The sequence below is a fragment of the Cheilinus undulatus genome, linkage group 18 (genome assembly GCF_018320785.1).
Source record: "Cheilinus undulatus linkage group 18, ASM1832078v1, whole genome shotgun sequence".
Lineage (NCBI taxonomy): Eukaryota > Metazoa > Chordata > Actinopteri > Labriformes > Labridae > Cheilinus > Cheilinus undulatus.
In genome coordinates this window covers 201,182-222,460 of record NC_054882.1, presented here as the reverse complement: position 1 = coordinate 222,460, position 21,279 = coordinate 201,182, and the positions used below count along the sequence as shown (strand labels likewise).

The 21,279-nt window shown below is 42.4% G+C and overlaps 1 protein-coding gene across 1 annotated transcript in view; it reads right to left on the bottom strand.

Annotated features, from left to right (window-relative positions):
* Positions 1 to 21,279, bottom strand: part of mipol1 (mirror-image polydactyly 1) — a 93,133-nt gene that overhangs the window by 48,457 nt on the left and 23,397 nt on the right. Inside the window, exons 3-8 of the mRNA XM_041811951.1 lie at positions 17,614 to 17,689; positions 17,439 to 17,482; positions 15,580 to 15,892; positions 11,894 to 12,017; positions 8,038 to 8,143; positions 4,849 to 4,990 (exon numbers count right to left, since the gene is read on the bottom strand). Of these exons, the coding sequence (XP_041667885.1) occupies positions 4,849 to 4,990; positions 8,038 to 8,143; positions 11,894 to 12,017; positions 15,580 to 15,892; positions 17,439 to 17,482; positions 17,614 to 17,689 (805 nt within the window). The remainder of the gene's footprint in view (positions 1 to 4,848; positions 4,991 to 8,037; positions 8,144 to 11,893; positions 12,018 to 15,579; positions 15,893 to 17,438; positions 17,483 to 17,613; positions 17,690 to 21,279) is intronic.

Sequence of the window (21,279 nt, the reverse complement as noted above, 5' to 3'; positions counted from 1 at the left end):
TTTGCTGAATATTTTATTGAATAATCTGTTGATTTTTGCTGAATATTTTATTGAATAATCTGTTGATTTTTTGCTGAATATTTTATTGAATAATCTGTTGATTTTTGCTGAATATTTTATTGAATAACCTGTTGATTTTTTGCTGAATATTTTATTGAATAATCTGTTGATTTTTGCTGAATATTTTATTGAATAATCTGTTGATTTTTTGCTGAATATTTTATTGAATAATCTGTTGATTTTTGCTGAATATTTTATTGAATATTCTGTTGATTTTTGCTGAATATTTTATTGAATAACCTGTTGATTTTTTGCTGAATATTTTATTGAATAACCTGTTGATTTTTTGCTGAATATTTTATTGAATAATCTGTTGATTTTTTGCTGAATATTTTATTGAATGTTCTGTTGATTTTTTGCTGAATATTTTATTGAATAATCTGTTGATTTTTGCTGAATATTTTATTGAATAATCTGTTGATTTTTTGCTGAATATTTTATTGAATGTTCTGTTGATTTTTGCTGAATATTTTATTGAATATTCTGTTGATTTTTTGCTGAATATTTTATTGAATAATCTGTTGATTTTTGCTGAATATTTTATTGAATAACCTGTTGATTTTTTGCTGAATATTTTATTGAATAACCTGTTGATTTTTTGCTGAATATTTTATTGAATAATCTGTTGATTTTTTGCTGAATATTTTATTGAATGTTCTGTTGATTTTTTGCTGAATATTTTATTGAATAATCTGTTGATTTTTGCTGAATATTTTATTGAATAATCTGTTGATTTTTTGCTGAATATTTTATTGAATGTTCTGTTGATTTTTGCTGAATATTTTATTGAATAATCTGTTGATTTTTTGCTGAATATTTTATTGAATGTTCTGTTGATTTTTTGCTGAATATTTTATTGAATGTTCTGTTGATTTTTTGCTGAATATTTTATTGAATAATCTGTTGATTTTTTGCTGAATATTTTATTGAATGTTCTGTTGATTTTTGCTGAATATTTTTTCTTGAATGTTCTGTTGATTTTTGCTGTATATTTTTCTTGAATGTTCTGTTGATTTTTTGCTGAATATTTTATTGAATAATCTGTTGATTTTTGCTGAATATTTTTTCTTGAATGTTCTGTTGATTTTTTGCTGAATATTTTATTGAATGTTCTGTTGATTTTTTGCTGAATATTTTATTGAATGTTCTGTTGATTTTTTGCTGAATATTTTATTGAATGTTCTGTTGATTTTTTGCTGAATATTTTATTTAATGTTCTGTTGATTTTTTGCTGAATGTGTTATGTTAGCATGTTTTTCTTGTGTTTTGTTTTCTGCAGAATATTCAAACATCCTGTTTCTGTCGTTAAACGTGTTTCAGGCCTCTCGTCGTCTGTGGAGCTGCAGCTCATGTTTCTCCTTAATGAGAATCTTTTATGTTGTTGTGGTGATTTCCCTCGTGGGCCCCCGTACTTGTTAGATGTTTGTAAATGAGTGTTTTTGGATCCGTGCTCCTCCACAGGTGATGAATAAACAGCAGGAAGAGGAAGAGCTTAAACCTGACAGTGATGAGTATCAGGTTGTGTTCGCTGGGACCATGCGGGCCGGCGTTGACCGGCCCCCCTTCAGCGTTTCGGCCCCTGACCATATTAAATGGGACGTGCTCGGGCTCTAAGATGACCTGCAGCAGCAGCTGAGCTGTAATTTTGTCCTCCGTCCCTGAAGTCCAGCTCCGAGTCTCCGTCTCTGAAAAGTCGGCGAGCTGCGATGGTGGACCAGGAGCTGGTAACTAGCTGATGGGCTCCCTCTCCTCCTGGGAGGCTCTTTTCATTTAGCCGCTGCTGTTTTTCTGTAATAAACTGTAATAAGGTGGCCGAGGCGGCTCGCTCTGCAGGGAACAGCAGGTAATGAAAGACCAGCCGCCTCCAATAAAGCTCCTCTAACACCCTGCTTACAGCCCAGCCAGCCCGGCTCAGCCCGGCTCGGCTCGGCTCGCTCCAGCGCCGTCATTAACGCTCACACACACGGGCTCACACGCATCAACGCACGGGCTCAAACACGCACGGGCTCACACACGCAGGAATGCATGGGCTCACACACGCAGGAATGCACGGGCTCACACGCGCTGCAGGCATTAACGTGACAACAACTGCAGCCGTCATTTTGTACAGTTTGAGCTCTGAGGTAGGGATGGGGAACAGGTGGAGGTTTTAGGACTCATTTATTCATTTCTAATGAGGCAGAGAGCAGGAACATTAATTTAGTTAACTGATGAAACAGAAAACTTCATCTCAGGCTGTGAAAGAGAGTTTAGAGTTTTTGTACCCGCTCAGTCTGTTGGAGACCAAAAATGTCCCATGAAACCTTTAAACCACAGTGATTGATCCTCCAGCCATCACAGTAGAAACATCCATTTATGTTTGACACTAAATATCAAACATTTGACCATGAGGGGAACTACATACTTTTCCTGGTTTCCTATAGGGGGCGCTGTTATAGCAAGTAATAAAAACATAAAAACAATGATGCAGAAAGTTGTTGCTCATTATTCACATATTCAAGGCTGTGATAATCACATTGAAGGGGATCGAATTTGTTTGAAATATGTGAAAATATTTCTTTTATCATGTTTTTTTAATATAACACAATAACAACCATAATAATAAATACAATAATAATGAATAAAAATATAAATAATTTTCATATTCAAGGCTGTAATATTCCCCTAAATTAAATTTGAATGCATTTCATATTTATGATCAGCTCTGATTTTAATCAATGAAAACCAAGTTAGAAAAATATTACAGTGTCATATTTCTGTAGTCATTTTTGGTCACTACCAGCCCGACTGTAACTATTTACACCATCGAAGGGTTAATTTATTATTCCAATCATAATGACACTGAATATCCACCCCTACCTTTGTCACGTAACTTTACGTAACATCATTCATCAGCCTTCTTTTGGAGGCAGGAGCCTCTCTTTGCTGCTCCCTCTGCACCCCTCCTCCACCCCAGCTCCTCCTCTATCCTACCTCTGCCTTAGTCAGCGTCATCCTGCTGTCACTGATGCTCTGCTCTGGCGTTTGCTGCTTCTCTCCCTGCCTCAGGCTCTCTTGTAGGCAGAGGAAAGGCAGGAACGTTCCTGCTTGATGCTGACGTAGGCTGGTGGTCTGAGAAAGTGAGGAGGCTCTAGCATGGAGCCCTGAGGAACACCAGTGACACCAATAACCAATGAAGAAACACACGGATCAGCAGAAATCGTCTGAGTTTCCTGACGAAGTGGCTCTGACTGAGGTGGAACTTACTGATCTCTATTATGATTTTAGAACACCTGGAGAACAGTTTGGGTTGTAGAGATGGTTTTAGCTCTAAAGGACGTGTTTTTAGTTTAGACTGCATCATTTTTGTCTACATTACATTGAATAGCATTTAATTTTGTATTAAAGTTCCTAGAAAACAATGTCAATAACTGATGCTGGACCCCTAAATGTGAGCTTCTCTCTGATTATTTAACACCTCTGACTCCGCCCCTTATCCCACGCCACGGCGGTCTGAACCCGGTGCATCAGTTCCTCCTGTTCAGGCGAGTTTGGGACTCAGAGTTTGAATCAGTATTTACTGTAAACACTCTGGTAAAGATGAGGGTGATTTTCGGCATTTTTGGACGGGTCGGATCAAAGTTAGACACGGCGGCGGTTTCCTGATGAATAAATCAGAGGAACATAAAGAGAGAAGAACAAACATCAGCTTCACATTATTCACAGCCACATTTACCCAGGTAACACAGGCCGCCTCTCGCCATTAGGAAAACACACGCTCACTGGCTCTCAGTCCTGACAGATGGAACATGCTCCTCCATATTCTGGCCCTCATAAGGAGGATTGTGGCCTCCAATATCAATTACCCTCTCATCCTGGGGGGGAGGAGGGGGGAGGCGGGGAGGGAGGGGGGGTTTATCTGTAATTAGATTTTCTGGTCTATTTGGAGGCTCCTCCAGGAGGACGAGAGCTCGTTTCACAGCTCTTAACGAGACCGAGGAGGAGAATAATGAAGAGGAGGAGGACGGGAGGACGGGGGGGGGGTTTGAAGAGGAGGAGGCTGGGAGGAGGAGGAAGGAGTGGGGGGTGAAGAGGAGGAGGAGGAGTGTGATGTTTTTCTTCTTTATATATAAACAGAAAACATGTAAATAAGGAGTCGACATGTTGGAGTTTCTCCTCAGAGGAAACAAACAAACAAACAAACAAAGAGTCTCCTCCTGAACAGCTCTGTTTTACATCCATCTGTTCTCATCTCCATCTTCATCATCATCATCATCACTCTCAGTTTTATACTTCCTCTAAGATCGACTAGAACCCGGACTAGATATATTCATCAACTGCCTTTATTCATGAGGTAGACTGGACCAGGACTGGATCAGGACTAGATCAAGACTAGACCAGGACTGGACTAAGACTGGACCAAGACCAGACCAAGACTGAAGCAGGACTGGATAGAAACTAGGGATAAAAACTCTGATAAAAAGTGAGTTTAGTGTTGGTTGAGGAGCCTAGAAGGAGTCTTGAATGTTCCTGACTCAGATCTAGACTCAGTGATGTGAGAGAGCACGAGCTGTTAGGAGGGATGAGTGTAGCTCTTCTACCTCTGAGACACCAGGAGGGACAGAGCATACAGGGACCACTGAGGACCAGATCCAGGCAGAGAATAAATGCTGGACTAGGTCTGGACTGACCCTTCAGACCTCCGTCTGTGATTCTGATCATTAATCAATAATATATTCACTTTTATCAAACGTTTTATCAGTGTTCCTGTTACCATGACGACCCTCGTGTGTGAATGATCAAGAATACCGGAGGGTTCCGTACTCGGCAGCGTGCTGCAGTTGGCGTGCTCTCAGCAGAGCCTCGTCTCTCTCCTCATTGGCCAGCAGGAGGCGTGACATCAGAGCCTGATCCCTGTCCTTCTGGGCCGATAATACCTCCCCTAACATGGCTGAGGAGACAAGGAGACAAGGAGACAAGGTTAGGAGACCAGACAAGCAGACTGGGTTATGGGACCAGACAAGGAGACAAGGCTAGGAGACCAGAAAAGGAGACAAGGTTAGGACACCAGACAAGGAGACATGGTTAGGAGATAAAGAGACAAGGTTATGAGAGCAGACAAGGAGACAAGACTAGGAGACCAGAAAAGGAGACAAGGTTAGGACACCAGACAAGGAGACAAGGCTAGGAGATAAGGTTAGGACACCAGACAAGGAGACAAGGTTAGGAGATAAAGAGACAAGGTTATGAGAGCAGACAAGGAGACAAGACTAGGAGACCAGAAAAGGAGACAAGGTTAGGGGACCAGACAAGGAGACAAGGCAAGGAGACCAGACAAGGAGACAAGGTTAGGACACCAGACGAGGAGACAAGGCTAGGAGATAAAGCGACAAAGTTATGAGAGCAGACAAGGAGACAAGGTTAGGAGACCAGAAAAGGAGACCAGACAAGGAGACAAGGTTAGTAGACCAGAAATGGAGACAAGGCAAGGAGAGCAGACAAGGAGACAAGGTTATGGGACCAGACAAGGAGACAAGGCAAGGAGATAAGGAGACAAGGCTAGGGGACCAGACAAGGAGACAAGGTTATGAGAGCAGAAAAGGAGACAAGGCTAGGAGACCAGAAAAGGAGACAAGGTTTGGGGACCAGACAAGGAGACAAGGCAAGGAGACCAGACAAGGAGACAAGGCTAGAGGACCAGACAAGGAGACAAGGTTATGAGAGCAGAAAAGGAGACAAGGCTAGGAGACCAGAAAAGGAGACAAGGTTTGGGGACCAGACAAGGAGACAAGGCAAGGAGACCAGAAAAGGAGACAAGGTTAGGGGACCAGACAAGGAGACAAGGTTATGAGAGCAGAAAAGGAGACAAGGCTAGGAGACCAGAAAAGGAGACAAGGTTTGGGGACCAGACAAGGAGACAAGGCAAGGAGACCAGAAAAGGAAACAAGGTTAGGGGACCAGACAAGGAGACAAGGCAGGGAGACCAGACAAGGAGACAAGGCAATGAGACCAGACAAGGAGACAAGGTTAGGACACCAGACGAGGAGACAAAGTTAGGAGATAAGGAGACAAGGTTATGAGAGCAGACAAGGAGACAAGGCTAGGAGACCAGAAAAGGAGACAAGGCAAGGAGACCAGACAAGGAGACAAGGTTATGAGAGTAGACAAGGAGACAAGGTTAGGAGACCAGACAAGGAGACACGGTTAGGAGACCAGACAAGGAAACAAGGTTGGGAGACCAGACAAGGAGACATGGTTAGGAGATCAGACAAGGAGACAAGGTTAGGAGACCAGACAAGGAGATGAAATAAGGAAACAAGCCAAGGAGACAAGGTTAGGGGACCAGACAAGGAGATGAAATAAGGAAACCAGCCAAGGAGACAAGGTTAGGGGACCAGACAAGGAGACAAGGTTAGAGACAAGAAGACAAGGTTGGGAGACCAGAAAACAAGGTAAGGAAACAAGGTGACAGCCCTGCGATTGACTGGCAACCATTCCAGGGTGTACCCTGCCTCTCGCCCAATGACAGCTGGGATAGGTTCCAGCCCCCCCCGACCTGGAACGGAATAAGGGGTATAGAAAATGGATGGATGGATGGAAACAAGGTGACAAGGTTAGGAGACAGGACACAAAAGAAAAAATAGGGGACAAGGTTAAAGGATAAGGAGACAGACTGAAGGCGAGGGGATGTGACAGTGATTATACAAGAAGAGAATGTTAGGAGACAAGGGGACGAGGTAAGGAGACAAGGCAAAGAGATGATGAGACAAGGTCAGAAGGTTAGGAGACAAAGATTCAAGGAGACAGGTTTAGGAGACAAGGGGACAAAAAGGTGAAGACACAAGAAGAAAAATGAAAATACAAGGAGACAAATAGACAAGGAAACCAGTAGATGAAGAACAAGAAGAGGAAAATAAAAGGAGCCAAAGAGATGAACAAACAAGGAGACTAGGAGATGAAGACAAAAGGAGACAAGATGAGGAGGTAAGAAAAGAGGAGACAAGAAAGGAAGAAAAGATTAGGAAGCCAAAGACAAAGAAAGGAAAATAAAAGGATGAGAGGAAGTCAGAAGAGATGAGAAGGCAAGGACACAGGGAGATGAGGAGTCAAGGAGACAAGGAGAAGATGAGGAGAGAAGAAAGGAGAGAAAGAGAGGAGGAGGAAAACAAAGACTCAGGAAGAATGAAAGTCTAGGAGACAAGGACAGAAGTGAGAGGCTAATTAGATAAGAGGAGATAAGGAAAGATTAGAAGCTGCAGAGAGGAGAAAAGAAAGTGAAGTCAGGAGGAATGAGGAATCAAGGACAGAAGCCAGAGGAGAGGAGAGAAGGAGAGGAGACAGTTGGAGGAAACTTTTCCTCTGACTGATCATCCAATCAGAGCTGAGCTTGTATTTATGTGTCAGTGTCCAGCGGTCCAGGTGTAATAATGGAGAAATGACCACAGCTCATCTGAGACTCCATGAAATCAAAAGACGAACCTCCACAGAAACACGTTACCATGGAAACGCAGCATCTCTGAGCTCTGATTGGACGGATCATCAATAACATCAAAGATTTTTTATATATCTGTGAACTTTATCTCCAATAAAACCAGAAACATGAAACTCTGTTCTACACGCTTCTGCTCTTCCTCCGTTCTCTGAGCGATCGAAGAATCAAAGTTTGAACGTTTAATAAACAAAAATAAATCTCACTAAATATGAAATAAAACCAGGCGGACGGAGACTTCCTCTTTCTGTGGTAATCCTGCAGGATCACAGTCAGATCAGCTAAATCAATATGGCGTCTGATCGCTGGTTAAACACACGTTTGTGTTAAACTAACAGCTGCTCGTTAGTGTCACCTCGTTAGCACGCCTGTTGTTTTAATTAGCCTGTATATGAGTGTGTGTTGGTTTTAAACAGTGAAGGAAAAATAGTCAAATATTGGAGAAGTCCTGTTGGATCAGATCTGATTAAGAGGAGAGTAAACTGTTACACAGCCCCCCCCCCCCCCACCTGTGGGTCTCTCCCAGATCTGGGCCTCCCTCTGCTCCTCTCTCAGCTCCTCTTCCACCTCCCTCCTCTGCAGCTCCTTCTCCTTCTGGACCAGCTGATCCTGCAGCTGAAACAGGTGTGAGAATTCCTTATGAGAACAATGTGAACGGAACCAAAGAGGTGACCTGAGGCAGTTCAGAAGTCAGCGTTTAGATGATGGTTTCATTTATCTACAAGAAGAAAAAAGCCAGTAGAACCCTGCAACCATCTAGCAGAACCCTGCAACCATCTAAGACCCTGCAACCATCTAGCAGAACCCTGCAACCATCTAGCAGAACCCTGCAACCATCTAAGACCCTGCAACCATCTAGCAGAACCCTGCAACCATCTAGAACCCTGCAACCATCTAAGACCCTGCAACCATCTAGAACCCTGCAACCATCTAGTAGAACCCTGCAACCATCTAGCAGAACCCTGCAACCATCTAGCAGAACCCTGCAACCATCTAGAACCCTGCAACCATCTAGTAGAACCCTGCAACCATCTAGCAGAACCCTGCAACCATCTAGCAGAACCCTGCAACCATCTAGAACCCTGCAACCATCTAAGACCCTGCAACCATCTAGTAGAACCCTGCAACCATCTAGCAGAACCCTGCAACCATCTAGAACCCTGCAACCATCTAGCAGAACCCTGCAACCATCTAGAACCCTGCAACCATCTAAGACCCTGCAACCATCTAGTAGAACCCTGCAACCATCTAGCAGAACCCTGCAACCATCTAGAACCCTGCAACCATCTAGCAGAACCCTGCAACCATCTAGAACCCTGCAACCATCTAAGACCCTGCAACCATCTAGTAGAACCCTGCAACCATCTAGCAGAACCCTGCAACCATCTAGAACCCTGCAACCATCTAGTTGAACCCTGCAACCATCTAGAACCCTGCAACCATCTAGTAGAACCCTGCAACCATCTAGCAGAATCCTGCAACCATCTAAGACCCTGCAACCATCTAGTAGAACCCTGCAACCATCTAGAACCCTGCAACCATCTAGCAGAACCCTGCAACCATCTAGCAGAACCCTGCAACCATCTAGAACCCTGCAACCATCTAGTAGAACCCTGCAACCATCTAGCAGAACCCTGCAACCATCTAGCAGAACCCTGCAACCATCTAGCAGAACCCTGCAACCATCTAGCAGAACCCTGCAACCATCTAGTAGAATCCTGCAACCATCTAGCAGAACCCTGCAACCATTTAGAACCCTGCAACCATCAATTAGAACCCTGCAACCATCTAGCAGAACCCTGCAACCATCTAGAACCCTGCAACCATCTAGTAGAACCCTGCAACCATCTAGTAGAATCCTGCAACCATCTAGTAGAACCCTGCAACCATCTAGCAGAACCCTGCAACCATCTAGTAGAACCCTGCAACCATCTAGTAGAACCCTGCAACCATCTAGCAGAACCCCGCAACCATCTAGTAGAACCCTGCAACCATCTAGTAGAACTCTCTAACCATCTAGCAGAACCCTGCAACCATCTAGCAGAACCCTGCAACCATCTAGAACCCTGCAACCATCTAGTTGAACCCTGCAACCATCTAGAACCCTGCAACCATCTAGTAGAACCCTGCAACCATCTAGCAGAATCCTGCAACCATCTAAGACCCTGCAACCATCTAGTAGAACCCTGCAACCATCTAGAACCCTGCAACCATCTAGCAGAACCCTGCAACCATCTAGCAGAACCCTGCAACCATCTAGAACCCTGCAACCATCTAGTAGAACCCTGCAACCATCTAGCAGAACCCTGCAACCATCTAGCAGAACCCTGCAACCATCTAGCAGAACCCTGCAACCATCTAGCAGAACCCTGCAACCATCTAGTAGAATCCTGCAACCATCTAGCAGAACCCTGCAACCATTTAGAACCCTGCAACCATCAATTAGAACCCTGCAACCATCTAGCAGAACCCTGCAACCATCTAGAACCCTGCAACCATCTAGTAGAACCCTGCAACCATCTAGTAGAATCCTGCAACCATCTAGTAGAACCCTGCAACCATCTAGCAGAACCCTGCAACCATCTAGTAGAACCCTGCAACCATCTAGTAGAACCCTGCAACCATCTAGTAGAACCCTGCAACCATCTAGCAGAACCCCGCAACCATCTAGTAGAACCCTGCAACCATCTAGTAGAACTCTCTAACCATCTAGCAGAACCCTGCAACCATCTAGTAGAACCCTGCAACCATCTAGCAGAACCCTGCAACCATCTAGAACCCTGCAACCATCTTGTAGAATCCTGCAACCATCTAGCAGAACCCTGCAACCATCAATTAGAACCCTGCAACCATCTAGTAGAACCCTGCAACCATCAATTAGAACCCTGCAACCATCTCGTAGAACCCTGCAACCATCTAGCAGAACCCTGCAACCATCTAGTAGAACCCTGCAACCATCTAGCTGAACCCTGCAACCATCTAGCAGAACCCTGCAACCATCTAGTAGAACCCTGCAACCATCTAGCAGAACCCTGCAACCATCTAGCAGAACCCTGCAACCATCTAGTAGAACCCTGCAACCATCTAGAACCCTGCAACCATCTAGTAGAACCCTGCAACCATCTAGTAGAACCCTGCAACCATCTAGCAGAACCCTGCAACCATCTAGCAGAACCCTGCAACCATCTAGTAGAACCCTGCAACCATCTAGAACCCTGCAACCATCTAGTAGAACCCTGCAACCATCTAGAACCCTGCAACCATCTAGTAGAACCCTGCAACCATCTAGTAGAACCCTGCAACCATCTAGAACCCTGCAACCATCTAGTAGAACCCTGCAACCATCTAGTAGAACCCTGCAACCATCTAGTAGAACCCTGCAACCATCTAGAACCCTGCAACCATCTAGTAGAACCCTGCAACCATCTAGTAGAACCCTGCAACCATCTAGCAGAACCCTGCAACCATCTAGTAGAACCCTGCAACCATCTATAACCCTGCAACCATCTAGTAGAACCCTGCAACCATCTAGTAGAACCCTGCAACCATCTAGCAGAACCCTGCAACCATCTAGCAGAACTCTCTAACCATCTAGCAGAATCTTTCAACTACAACCCGACATCAAAACCCAGAAACTAGTCGCAAAGCTCTGCAACTAAACTTTAGAACGCTTAAGCTTAAAATTTGCAATTTGTCTTCCAAACTTTGCAAAAATTGTACCAGGTAGGAAGCAACTAGTCATTGGCAACTAGTCCAGGGACCACAGCAGAAACTAGTCCCTTAACCCTGCAATTATTTTCCTAATCTACGACACTCGTTCAAGATTCTTCAGTGATCACCAGAACAAAAATAGCAATTAAAGTCCAAGGACCACAACAGCAACTGGTATAAAAATACAGCAATGTGTCCTACAGCAACTACACCTAAGAACTCTAAAACTAATTGCCAAAACTCTGCAACTACTCTAACAAAACTCTGTATCTAGTCCAAAAAACTCAACTTCAACTTGACGTCCAAATTTAAGCATTGACTCTACAAAAACTCCACGACTTGTCTCCCAAAAGTCTGCAAATAGTCATCAAAACTCAGCAACTAGTCACTAAAACTCTGCAACAAGTTATCAGACCTTGTATCTTTCCACCAGGTGGGAAGCAGCTAGTTTCCCAAAGTCTGTGGCCACCAGTCTGAGGACCCTGCAGCCATGTAAAAGCTGACTTGAGTATTGACTCAGGTTTTTCTTGTCATTAGTTTGATGATCTGAAACAGCGAAGTTTGACCAAAAAGAAGAAAAATAAGAAATCAGGAAGAGGTGAGGACTCGACACACCTCTGTGGACAGCATCCATCCATTCATGTGTGTTTTTACCTTCTTGTTGATGTCTCTCAGAGCATCCAGCTCCTTCAGGAGAAACGAGATGTTCTTATCCCGGTCAAAGGTCTGAACCCGACTGGACGCTGTGATTGGTCCAAACGTGACCTCCTGATGAGAGCTGAAGGACAAGAGGAGTCTGGATTAGAGATAAACCTTTAGAATATTCCTTCAACTTCAGCTGTCTGATGATACTGGAATTACACAGAATAATACTGAAGATGGCCGACTGTCCTCAGTCAACAACTATGGCCTATTATTATAAAAACAGAGGGAAAAGGCCCCAACATCCCCAGCTTCACCAACATTCTGTCCTCTCCTTTGAAAGTGAGGTCATCTTTGACATTTTAGTTTAAGTGTTACTGGTTTGATTTTTAAGTTTTTGGGGGTTTTGATGTTTTTTTGGTGTTGTTGCTGTTGGTGGTGTTGCTGTAGGTCATATTGTTGTTGTGGTGGTGATGGTTTAGGTTGTTGTTTTAATGATGCTGTAGGTTGTTGTTTTAATGATGCTGTAGGTTCTTGTTTTAATGATGCTGTAGGTTCTTGTTTTAATGATGCTGTAGGTTCTTGTTGTTGCTGAGGTGTTGTTGTTGTGGTGATGCTGTAGGTTGTTGTTGTTGTTGAGGTGTTGTTGTTGTGGTGATGCTGTATGTTGTTGTTGTAATGATGCTGTAGGTTGTTGTTTTAATGATGCTGTAGGTTGTTGTTGTTGTTGTTGAGGTGTTGTTGTTGTGGTGATGCTGTAGGTTGTTGTTGTTGTGGTGATGCTGTAGGTTGTTGTTGTTGTTGTTGAGGTGTTGTTGTTGTGGTGATGCTGTATGTTGTTGTTTTAATGATGCTGTAGGTTGTTGTTTTAATGATACTGTAGGTTGTTGTTGTTGTTGAGGTGTTGTTGTTGTGGTGATGCTGTATGTTGTTGTAATGATGCTGTAGGTTGTTGTTGTTGTTGAGGTGTTGTTGTTGTGGTGATGCTGTAGGTTGTTGTTGTTGTGGTGATGCTGTAGGTTGTTGTTGTTGTTGTTGAGGTGTTGTTGTTGTGGTGATGCTGTATGTTGTTTTAATGATGCTGTAGGTTGTTATTGTTGTTGAGGTGTTTTTGTTGTGGTGATGCTGTAGGTTGTTGTTGTTTTGGTGATGCTGTAGGTTGTTGTTGTTGTTGTTGAGGTGTTGTTGTTGTGGTGATGCTGTATGTTGTTGTTTTAATGATGCTGTAGGTTGTTGTTTTAATGATGCTGTAGGTTGTTGTTGTTGTTGAGGTGTTGTTGTTGTGGTGATGCTGTATGTTGTTGTAATGATGCTGTAGGTTGTTGTTGTTGTTGTTGAGGTGTTGTTGTGGTGATGCTGTAGGTTGTTGTTGTTGTTGTTGAGGTGTTGTTGTTGTGGTGATGCTGTATGTTGTTGTTTTAATGATGCTGTAGGTTGTTGTTTTAATGATGCTGTAGGTTGTTGTTGTTGTTGAGGTGTTGTTGTTGTGGTGATGCTGTAGGTTGTTGCTGTTGTTGAGGTGGTTGTTGTGGTGATGCTGTATGTTGTTGTAATGATGCTGTAGGTTGTTGTTTTAATGATGCTGTAGGTTGTTGTTGTTGTTGAGGTGTTGTTGTGGTGATGCTGTAGGTTGTTGCTGTTGTTGAGGTGGTTGTTGTGGTGATGCTGTATGTTGTTGTAATGATGCTGTAGGTTGTTGTTTTAATGATGCTGTAGGTTGTTGTTGTTGTTGAGGTGTTGTTGTTGTGGTGATGCTGTATGTTGTTGTTGTAATGATGCTGTAGGTTGTTGTTTTAATGATGCTGTAGGTTGTTGTTGTTGAGGTGTTGTTGTTGTGATGCTGTAGGTTGTTGTTGTGGTGGTGATGCTGTATGTTGTTGTTTTAATGATGCTGTAGGTTGTTGTTTTAATGATGCTGTAGGTTGTTGTTGTTGAGGTGTTGTTGTTGTGGTCTTGTTGCTATGGTGATGCTGTACATTGTTGTTATTGTAGGATGTGGTTAAAAGGTGTCAGACCAATGATCAATGATTCTGCTTGTGCTGATCCCTCCTCGGTCCTGATCACTATTTCATCTTAATAACTTTGAAAATGTTGAACTTTGGCGTGCAGTGACATCGCCAGCAGCTGCAGGTCAGCAGGTGGTCATCGAGGCTGTGATTGGTCAGGACCTGGCTGACACACCGTGGCGAGTGTTTCATTAGAGTGTGACCCGTGTGTAGTGGGGTCAGGCGTTTTAACCTCACTTTATCAGATGTGAGGCGCAGAGACGGAGGCAGCAGGTTATGAGGCGTTGCTTTAATAAGCAGCGACTGATCTTCTCCTGTAATTCTCTCATATCACCTTAAAGGTCAGACTGCTTCTTAGCGTAATAAAGCGGGTAAATAAGAAATATGGCTGACACTGTCTTCTGTAATTGACTGTTTCTGACTTTATAATACCGCCTGCCTCTAATCAACTTTCCTCTGCTCGCTCTTACTATGGTTCTATTCCTGGAGCCCTCCATCTCACGCTGCCACTAATCAAATCAAGTCTAAATTTAATAGGTCATATCTCAGTGATGCATTCAAACCCATCCACAAATTTAATCTGAAAATGAGTCAAATAGACACAAAAGAAGGAAAAATATGAATTATAGAACCTAAAGAAGGCTGAAGTTTAATGAAAGTAATAAAGTTTCTAATAAATCTGGTCCCTGTGGAGACTAAACACTCCACAACATTTCCCATTAAAGAAAGAACCAGAGAACGTTCTAGGCTATCACAGAGGAGTATTCCTATGATCCTTATCAATATGCGAATCAGGATATTCTATGTTTTAGATTCAGAAAGGGTAAACAATTTCTGCAGGGAGCTGCAGAGCTGTCAGAGTTTGTTGCTGATGTTGTCTGTGGTGGAGTCCATGTTGCTGCTGTTGTTAGTGCTGGAGAGAGTGGACATTGAAATTGGGGGCTCTCATTCTTGCCATTGTCTGTTGAAGTTGGTTGGCATTGCTTGTTGTTGTTTTGGGAGTAAAGCTCAGCATTAGTTCATCCAGGACATCGTAGTCATGAGCCTAGCCACGATGGACCCTAGCACCAACAGCCAATCACAGCTCACTATCTCAACACAGCAGTTGATGACCTACCTCTCATCATTCCCTGCTTGAATTCACACTGATGCACTACACTTCACCTCCTCCACCCCAGCCTCCTCCTTCATAGACTAAAGCTCCACCTCCTCCACCCCAGCCTCCTCCTTTATAGACTAAAGCTCCACCTCCTCCACCCCAGCCTCCTCCTTCATAGACTAAAGCTCCACCTCCTCCACCCCAGCCTCCTCCTTTATAGACTAAAGCTCAACCTCCTCCACCCCAGCCTCCTCCTTCATAGACTAAAGCTCCACCTCCTCCACCCCAGCCTCCTCCTTCATAGACTAAAGCTTCACCACCTCCACCCCAGCCTCCTAGACTTAGACATGGGTTTCTAGCCAAGGTATGTACAATGACTAACAAAGGGCTCTTTTTAGAGCAGAGATTTCTCTACCAGGTAAAACTGTATCTATTTTGCATTAAAATGGTCAAATGTATGACTAAAGTGATCCTGACTGAAATGTCTGTGAAGCTGTTGTTCGTGCCGGTTGGTGTTGTTGTTGGCATTGGTCAGTAGACACCTCCCCTTCTTCTCTTCATGTCAGTGTTGGTTCTACAGAAGGAGCCCTCACCTGTCCTCGGTCTTCACCAGGTGTCTTCTGACAGCAGGACTCCCAGGACCTCTGGACACCCGACCTCCATCAGAGACGTCTCCTCTGCTCTCCGGCCGTGGAGAGGGGCCAGGACTGGGGGGGAGGTCGAGCTCCATGTCCCCTACACCTCCTCTTAGGGGTGAGGCAGGAGAGAGAGACCTCCTATGGGACAGGGGGGAGATGGGGGAGGCAGACCTCCTGTGGGAGAGGGGGGAGACTGGAGAGAGAGACCTCCTGTGGGACAGCGGGGAGGGGGAGCTGGAGGTGGGAGGATCCTGGAGGTGTCGAGGCGCTGAAGGAAGACAGAGGGTGAGTTCAGACTAGAACCACATCAGAACCAGACCGTTTCAGAACATGCTAGGAGATTTTACACAACTGTGGCTGCAGGGGGCGCTGACATGGATTCCCCATAAAGCAGGAGATTGAGATTATCTGCAGAATTATGGGACTTGATTGAACTGTGATTACTGCATTAATGCTGACAGCCCTGTTTGCAGCATCTCAGTACCAAAACGCTGCCAGGGCTCTCTGCTCCTGAGACAGTGGGAGGAGTCACTGCAGTTTTTCATGACTGCAAAGAAAACATGCAGAGTTTGATGTTTACTAAAATCATAAAGTCTGAAATTCAGGAGTCATGACAGCCATTCAGGAATGTTCCATACTCAGACCAATGCTTCCAGCCTACCTCTGTGTAATAACAGGATAAAACACAGAACCGTTCACTGTTTTACTGATGATACTCCTCTATACTCATCAATAAAGGCAGACTGAAGCAGTCCTCTATAACTGAAGCTAAGACCTAGAAGCAGACAGGACTGAAGATTTCCTTCTTGGTCCAAACCCCTTAGTGCAGGGGTGTCAAACTCAAGGCCCGGGGGCTAAATCTGGCCCGTGGTACAGTTATACCCGGCCCACCAGCTCACAATGATATTTTTATTATAACTGGCCCACCAGTCTGAGGTCTGCAGATTTCCTCCTGTACAAAAATGTAAATTTGACCTTGATGGTTTGAAATATCCTTGTTAAATCATCCAAATTAGAAAAGGAAAGAGAAAAATAATGAGTTAAAAAGCATAGAAGGTGGAAAAGTCAAATTAATTTTTGTTTTCATGTCAAATTTTCAATTTCCATCTCAAAATTAGAACTTAAACTTATGATTTTGGATTTTAATTTCATATTTTGACCTTTTAGAATGTCATTTTAAAATTTTAAGTGAACTTTTCAACTCGTGAGTTTAAATTTTATCCCACATTTTGGCCTTTTCAATTCCTAACTTGGACTTTTAATCCAGTATTTTGCCCTTTAAAACTCAGTTAAAAATTTTAAACCCATGATTTGAATTGTATCTCATATTTTGACCTTTAAACTCAGAATTTTGTTTTTGTAAATCTCATATTTTGACCTTTTAAACTGAATTTTTTTACTTTATATCTCCTTTTACCTTTCAAACTCATGATTTCAAATTTTATTTCTTATTTTGATGTTTAAAACTTGTTTTTTTATTTAGATCTCATTTTTGACCTATAAAACTCGTGATTTCAATTTTCTTTTTAATATTTTTGCCTTTTAAAAACTTAATTTTGAATTTTAATTTCATGCTTTGACCTTTATAACTAACATGTTTGTCTGTTTATCTCAGATTTTGAGACTTTAAATGTATAATTTTGACTTTTTAACATCAAACTCATCTTTCATCAGTTCTTGTTTTCCATATTTCATTAGAGGTGAAAATTATGTTGATAGTTTCTGGTTAAATCTTGACCCTGTTAGGCCCTCAGGTTAGACCCAGGTTCAGAATCCGGCCCCTGCTGTGACTGAGTTTGACACGCCTGCCTCACCTTCAGGCCCGTCGCTGAGCTCCACACTCCTGCTGATCCTGGATCTGCAGAAAACATCAGAAGCATGAAGGAGGATCATCTCATGTTCTCCTGCTCCTCAGAGGATGAACCCTTCAGGAGTTATGTTATCCTACATCTATCTCCCCCCGCCCCCAGGTGGTCAGGTGGTGTTTACCTGTCGGGGCTGCCGGCTCTCTGACGGCCGGGTGAAGGCAGACGCTGTCGCAGCTCGATGTTCACTTTGGGATTAGCTGAAAACAAAAACACGGCAGAACTTTGACCTGTCAGCTCATTAATCATTGAACTTTGACCTGTCTGCTCATTAATCATTGAACTTTGACCTGTCAGCTCTGTTATCATTGAACTTTGACCTGTCAGCTCTGTTATCATTGAACTTTGACCTGTCTGTTCTGTTATCATTGAACTTTGACCTGTCAGCTCTGTTATCATTGAACTTTGACCTGTCAGCTCTGTTATCATTGAACTTTGACCTGTCAGCTCTGTTATCATTGAACTTTGACCTGTCAGCTCATTAATCATTGAACTTTGACCTGTCAGCTCATTAATCATTGAACTTTGACCTGTCAGCTCATTAATCATTGAACTTTGACCTGTCAGCTCATTAATCATTGAACTTTGACCTGTCAGCTCATTAATCATTGAACTTTGACCTGTCAGCTCATTAATCATTGAACTTTGACCTGTCAGCTCATTAATCATTGAACTTTGACCTGTCTGTTCTGTTATCATTGAACTTTGACCTGTCAGCTCATTAATCATTGAACTTTGACCTGTCAGCTCATTAATCATTGAACTTTGACCTGTCTGTTCTGTTATCATTGAACTTTGACCTGTCTGTTCTGTTATCATTGAACTTTGACCTGTCAGCTCATTAATCATTGAACTTTGACCTGTCAGCTCATTAATCATTGAACTTTGACCTGTCTGTTCTGTTATCATTGAACTTTGACCTGTCTGTTCTGTTATCATTGAACTTTGACCTGTCAGCTCATTAATCATTGAACTTTGACCTGTCAGCTCATTAATCATTGAACTTTGACCTGTCTGCTCATTTATCATTGAACTTTGACCTGTCAGCTCATTTATCATTGAACTTTGACCTGTCAGCTCATTAATCATTGAACTTTGACCTGTCAGCTCATTAATCATTGAACTTTGACCTGTCTGCTCATTAATCATTGAACTTTGACCTGTCAGCTCCTTAATCATTGAACTTTGACCTGTCTGCTCATTTATCATTGAACTTTGACCTGTCAGCTCATTTATCATTGAACTTTGACCTGTCAGCTCATTAATCATTGAACTTTGACCTGTCAGCTCATTTATCATTGAACTTTGACCTGTCAGCTCATTAATCATTGAACTTTGACCTGTCAGCTCATTAATCATTGAACTTTGACCTGTCTGCTCATTAATCATTGAACTTTGACCTGTCAGCTCATTAATCATTGAACTTTGACCTGTCTGCTCATTAATCATTGAACTTTGACCTGTCAGCTCATTTATCATTGAACTTTGACCTGTCAGCTCATTTATCATTGAACTTTGACCTGTCAGCTCTGTTATCATTGAACTTTGACCTGTCTGTTCTGTTATCATTGAACTTTGACCTGTCTGCTCATTAATCATTGAACTTTGACCTGTCAGCTCATTAATCATTGAACTTTGACCTGTCTGCTCATTAATCATTGAACTTTGACCTGTCAGCTCATTTATCATTGAACTTTGACCTGTCAGCTCATTTATCATTGAACTTTGACCTGTCAGCTCTGTTATCATTGAACTTTGACCTGTCTGTTCTGTTATCATTGAACTTTGACCTGTCTGCTCATTAATCATTGAACTTTGACCTGTCTGCTCATTAATCATTGAACTTTGACCTGTCAGCTCATTAATCATTGAACTTTGACCTGTCTGTTCTGTTATCATTGAACTTTGACCTGTCAGCTCTGTTATCATTGAACTTTGACCTGTCTGCTCTGTTATCATTGAACTTTGACCTGTCTGTTCTGTTATCATTGAACTTTGACCTGTCAGCTCTGTTATCATTGAACTTTGACCTGTCAGCTCATTAATCATTGAACTTTGACCTGTCAGCTCATTAATCATTGAACTTTGACCTGTCAGCTCATTAATCATTGAACTTTGACCTGTCAGCTCATTAATCATTGAACTTTGACCTGTCAGCTCATTAATCATTGAACTTTGACCTGTCAGCTCATTAATCATTGAACTTTGACCTGTCTGTTCTGTTATCATTGAACTTTGACCTGTCAGCTCTGTTATCATTGAACTTTGACCTGTCTGCTCATTAATCATTGAACTTTGACCTGTCAGCTCTGTTATCATTGAACTTTGACCTGTCAGCTCTGTTATCATTGAACTTTGACCTGTCTGTTCTGTTATCATTGAACTTTGACCTGTCAGCTCTGTTATCATTGAACTTTGACCTGTCAGCTCTGTTATCATTGAACTTTGACCTGTCAGCTCTGTTATCATTGAACTTTGACCTGTCAGCTCATTAATCATTGAACTTTGACCTGTCAGCTCATTAATCATTGAACTTTGACCTGTCTGCTCATTTATCATTGAACTTTGACCTGTCAGCTCATTTATCATTGAACTTTGACCTGTCAGCTCATTAATCATTGAACTTTGACCTGTCAGCTCATTTATCATTGAACTTTGACCTGTCAGCTCATTAATCATTGAACTTTGACCTGTCTGCTCATTAATCATTGAACTTTGACCTGTCAGCTCATTAATCATTGAACTTTGACCTGTCTGCTCATTTATCATTGAACTTTGACCTGTCAGCTCATTTATCATTGAACTTTGACCTGTCAGCTCATTAATCATTGAACTTTGACCTGTCAGCTCATTAATCATTGAACTTTGACCTGTCTGCTCATTAATCATTGAACTTTGACCTGTCAGCTCATTAATCATTGAACTTTGACCTGTCTGCTCATTAATCATTGAACTTTGACCTGTCAGCTCATTTATCATTGAACTTTGACCTGTCAGCTCATTTATCATTGAACTTTGACCTGTCAGCTCTGTTATCATTGAACTTTGACCTGTCTGTTCTGTTATCATTGAACTTTGACCTGTCTGCTCATTAATCATTGAACTTTGACCTGTCTGCTCATTAATCATTGAACTTTGACCTGTCAGCTCATTAATCATTGAACTTTGACCTGTCTGTTCTGTTATCATTGAACTTTGACCTGTCAGCTCTGTTATCATTGAACTTTGACCTGTCTGCTCTGTTATCATTGAACTTTGACCTGTCTGTTCTGTTATCATTGAACTTTGACCTGTCAGTTCTGTTATCATTGAACTTTGACCTGTCAGCTCTGTTATCATTGAACTTTGACCTGTCTGCTCTGTTATCATTGAACTTTGACCTGTCTGTTCTGTTGTCATTGAACTTTGACCTGTCAGCTCTGTTATCATTGAACTTTGACCTGTCTGTTCTGTTATCATTGAACTTTGACCTGTCTGTTCTGTTATCATTGAACTTTGACCTGTCAGCTCTGTTATCATTGAACTTTGACCTGTCTGTTCTGTTATCATTGAACTTTGACCTGTCTGCTCTGTTATCATTGAACTTTGACCTGTCAGTTCTGTTATCATTGAACTTTGACCTGTCAGCTCTGTTATCATTGAACTTTGACCTGTCTGTTCTGTTATCATTGAACTTTGACCTGTCAGTTCTGTTATCATTGAACTTTGACCTGTCAGCTCTGTTATCATTGAACTTTGACCTGTCTGCTCTGTTATCATTGAACTTTGACCTGTCAGTTCTGTTATCATT